The following is a 4,471-nucleotide window of genomic DNA, read 5'->3' as shown; positions in this document are numbered from 1 at the left end:
CCCAGCAGCCAGCGCAGCGGGAGTCGGGCGGGCTTCGCTCCACGAGCCCGAGATCCACGTCCTTCCCATCGACCTGCTGCCATCCCGGAGCACGGGGGAGCGAGGAGCCTGCCCACCGGCCCTTCTCCAGAGAGCTGCATGGAAAACTTTTGGGAATCTCTAAGATATGTTCCGCTCGTAGCTGCGACTAAATAAAAATCATCCTCTCTCTGCTGTGTAGAGCTGTCCTGCTCCTGAGCAGCCAGGGGACACTGGGAGGATGAGAAAAGGTTTCCGAAGAAAAATAGGAGGGGAAATAAGATCAAAAGGAAACCAAACTGATTAAGCCAGCCTCTGCCACGATCCATGTTCCCGGACAACACTGCGCTGCTACGCGTGGGTCTGCAAAGGTTTGGAGCCACATTAAACCCAGGAACCGTTCTGCATCCAAGAAGAGCCACATCCCAAGTTTCACATCTGGCTGCTTCTCCACCAGGAGAGCTAAGGAAGTCACCGTGGGCCAGAAAGCAAGAGGAGCGGAGCCTTTCGTCCCCACCATCACCCGCTCTTTCGGGAGCAGAAAAGGCTCTCGGAAGCGCTCGCAGACCCGGGATACAGAGTCTCCTGCCCGCGGCGTCCCCGCTGCCCGCCCCAGCGCTGACGGCTCTCGCCGCTGCCTGCCCCTCCGTTCCCTACCAGAAGTTCATCTGTTAATGAGTTTTATACCAGTTACAGCAGAACACGGGGAATGGTGCCCGCGCTGTAACATAAAAGCTGTGCCCTGCTCCGAACCGACACAGAAACAGCAGGGCATATCTGAGGAAAGGAGACAAATGTCTCCTTTTTGTGGAGAGCAATAAACAGCCGCTCGCTACCCACTTATTTCAAGTGGAGGGACTTCTGCATCAAACCTGCCCGGATCCAGCTCCAGGTGTGAACTTGGATTTATCTGCTCACCGAAAGAGCAAAGCACTAAAATGTCTCTGGGCACTGCCCCATGAAAGACTGTAGAGAACTAAAGCAAAGAGCCCATCGCTACTTCAAGGTACCAGCCAGGCACTTGGGCCACGGAAGCAAAGACTTGACCAACCTGCAGCTGAACAGACCAGACCTGAACGAAGAGCAGTCCCGGATCTGAAATGCCAACAAGAAAGGCAGAAATTGGGCAAAGCAGCAGCACTTTAAAAGTCAGACATATTCACTCCGGTTTTTTGAGCAGTGCCTCTCCGTTCAACGCCGCGTGGTTTCAAGGCCACCTTTCTCACTCCTATTGCCAGCGGCAGCGGCGGTTCCTGCAGAGCTCTGCCAAAAACACGGCCCCAAACACCCTCGGGAAGAGGAGCCCTGCTGCACCGCACCCGCCACGCTGCGGACAGAGACTCGTCTCTTGGAGGTTCGCAGCTTAGTGAAGCAATCATGAAATAAATAGCAGAAAAACACTGATTTAGCTACCAGTGTCCTATTCCAACTGGATTTGCGTCCATCCACATCCACTTAGAAAAGACGTTTTGGTTTGGTTTTGGGGTTTTTGTTGGGTTTGTTTTTTTTTTTTTTAAAAGACATTTTCCCCCATCCATCCAGAACAAACTGTTGCATTGCTTTTTATTCTGGGTAACACCAGCTTAAAACCACCAGTGGTAACAGAAAAAGCGGAGCCTGCTCTGCGAGCTCGGAGCTGCAGAGCCCGCAGCCCTGGGTATGGTCCCAGGGGCGTCAGCAAGGACCTAACGAGGAACCAGAGATTCCCCAGACGTCGCTGAGGTCCCCGCTGCGAAAACTGATGCAGGAGTAAGTAGTAGGTGATTAAATACACCCAGCTCAGCTGACTATGACCACGGGTGCGAGGTTTTCCAGCACATCATCTCGGCGTACGCTGACCCCGTCTCTTACCCGTGCTGGGACAGGTTGGTGGTGACCAGCACCGTTTTCACCTCCTCCACGCCACCTCCATCCACCGCGCCGTCGGGCGTCGTCACCACCACCACCTCCTCCATGTGAACGCTGACGTCCGGAGTCGCCATTGCCAGGCAGGAGCGGGCAGCGATGGGCAGCCAGGCGGGAGAGCCCTCGGTCACCGACCGCCTGCGGAGAAACGAGGGGAAGCCCCACGTGAAAAGGTCTTTCTGCTAAAATCGGACATGGAAAGTCCTTCGGTGCGGTGGGAGCAAGGGGCGAGGGGGCTGCAGGGAATCCGCGCTCCTAAGGAGAAGGGGATTAGCAAATCCCCAACTGCTCCATCCCAAGAGGAGGGATGAGGGGAGGCTCGTAACCCAACACGGGCTCTGCAGGCTGGGTGAGGGTGATGGGCACGGGAAGAGCAAGGGGTAGGAAGGGACTGGGCGCCGGGGGCAGAGCGTGGAAGCGGACAGCAAGCAAAAAAATGGTCCTGGCATCCACCAAAAACTCTACGAAGAGACACGGTTTGAAGGTGCATTTCCACATCTATTTCAAACTATCTCAGAAGGATTTCACGCTGCTGGCGGAGCTCATCACTGCCTCCTCCATGGCAGAAATGGGGACTCTCCCCTCTTCCAAAGTCACACACAAAAAATCAAATTAAGAAAGCACTTCAAGCCTGCAGAAGCAAAGCGACATCTGAAAACTATTTGAAAGTGTGTGTTTCTAATAAATCACCAATCGATTTAAGACAGCATTTGAAACCAACTTCAGTGCCCACCCCTGCAAAGCCAATATTTCATATGCAAGAAGAAACCTGGGAAAACAACAAACCTAGTTAACCACAGGCACACGAGCCATGCATCTTTACGCTCTCACGGTTGCACTACACCCCCACTGCTCCAGCCTCCATACCCAGAGCACAACGTAACTCACGGGGGGAAGCCCCGGTCCCCCCCGGACACCATTGCCCACCTCTCCGACCAGCTTGCACCCGTGACTGAGCCCTTGCCTGCTTTCCTGGGGATTTTAGGTAACTGTAGAATTAAAAGCAGTTTTAAGCCATTCAAGCAATAGGAGAGGTCCAAAATGGAAATAAATATCATTTACCAAACACACGCGTATACATGCATGCATTAACGTCCTCCAAACACCCATGTTACAAGGATGGTGCAATAAAATTAGCATGCACAATTTAGAGCCATAAAACGATTTGCAAATAAGGTCGAGTGAACCACGTCTGCATCTCCCCCCGACACCTGAGCAGTGCCCACTTGCACGCTAACAGCCAGGTATCGCGGGTGACTACAAAGCACCTCCTGATACCACCTATAGCGCCGGTGCAGTCTATATGTGGGCGTAGTTGTGCGAGCGCTCCTCTTGTCAAGCTCTGGCCGTTCGAGCTCGGGCTCAAGCTGAGAGCCGCAGCACAAGCTCCCACTCTGCTCCCAGTTTTGTTTTCAACATCACCTGCACAGCACCAGAACCGCTGCTGCTCCTCTGCAGAACTTTCATGCCGAGAGCTTGCTCACACCAGCCCGCGTGATGCTTCCATCACATGGGAGAGAAGCAAGGTGAAAGAAATTAATTTTCCTGAAACTTGGGGTGTCTGAAGCAAGCAACACCCCCACCCACGTACGTGCAGCAGCAGTAGCACCTTCGTTGTTCCCGAAGGAGCCACGCTCCGGAGCAGCGGCACAGAGCGAGGTGGAGCAGCCGCTCGGCTCCCACCACCTTCCCTGGGCCACCACCGGAGCCGTGCGCTGACCCGACGTGTCCGACCTGACTTTGTAACGCGATTCGTGGCCCACAGAAACTCCTGCCCCGACCCACGCGGACCCCATGAGATGATCTCCCCCTCCATGGAAGCCACGGGGTTTGTGCGAGCCGAGGAGCTGAAGGTGGACGGGTCCCTCCGAGACAGCCCAGCGCGAAGCCACCAACAATCGGTTTAGTTTTTGCAGCAGCAAGGAACAAAGCGCGGGCGGCCGGACCGAGGGCAAGGCGAGAGAAACGGGAGGGTTTGCTACAAACCAGCGTTTTAACGACTGCAGAACCGGGCGGGGTTGCAGCGTGCCAGCCGCACGCCTGCTCCCCGTGCCCCTCGCTCCTGCAGCCGCTGCCTCTTTGCAGGCTAAAAGCCTGCTGGGTGCTGCACATCAGTGAACGAAGATGCGACACACAGCGCAGCTGCACTCAGTTTAACTACCGCAATTTTTTTTGTTGCTCTATCCCTACACCTGTCTTCTGTTTTGGGGTAAAACTCTTCTTGCAGCGTTAGTGTCACCCATTTTGGGATGCCCTGGGGATCCCGGCGGGGCTGACGGAGGGCTGGCTGCACGGGCACTGCGGGAAGGCTTGAACTCCACGAGCGCGTGTTGCTCAGACACCTTCGGGCAGGAACCAGTGCGGGACGGGGAGAAACTGAGCTGAAAACACAAGTCGTCAGCAGCAGTGGGGTGCAGGGGGGCGGCTGGAGGGGGACGAGGGCTGGCAGGGAGCACCCCAGCTCTGCCAGGGGTCTGTGCACCCGTGCGTGTCCCTCCTGGTGCACCTCGGATGGCACCGAGCAAGCTTCAGCGGCTGCAGGAAAGAT

At 55.6% G+C, this 4,471-nt stretch overlaps 1 protein-coding gene across 1 annotated transcript in view; it reads right to left on the bottom strand.

Moving 5' to 3' along the window:
• GMEB2 (glucocorticoid modulatory element binding protein 2) overlaps nucleotides 1-4,423 on the bottom strand; it is a gene marked incomplete at its 3' end in the record, with an annotated part of 15,768 nt that extends 11,345 nt beyond the window's left edge. The window contains exons 1-2 of the mRNA XM_009578871.1: nucleotides 4,266-4,423; nucleotides 1,870-2,061 (exon numbers count right to left, since the gene is read on the bottom strand). Coding sequence (XP_009577166.1) covers nucleotides 1,870-2,000 — 131 coding nt within the window. The remainder of the gene's footprint in view (nucleotides 1-1,869; nucleotides 2,062-4,265) is intronic.
• Nucleotides 4,424-4,471: the final 48 nt, after the last annotated feature.

This window comes from Fulmarus glacialis, unplaced genomic scaffold (genome assembly GCF_000690835.1).
Source record: "Fulmarus glacialis isolate BGI_N327 unplaced genomic scaffold, ASM69083v1 scaffold21375, whole genome shotgun sequence".
In the NCBI taxonomy this organism is placed as follows: Eukaryota; Metazoa; Chordata; class Aves; order Procellariiformes; family Procellariidae; genus Fulmarus; species Fulmarus glacialis.
This window is presented reverse-complemented; position numbering and strand designations above follow the sequence as displayed.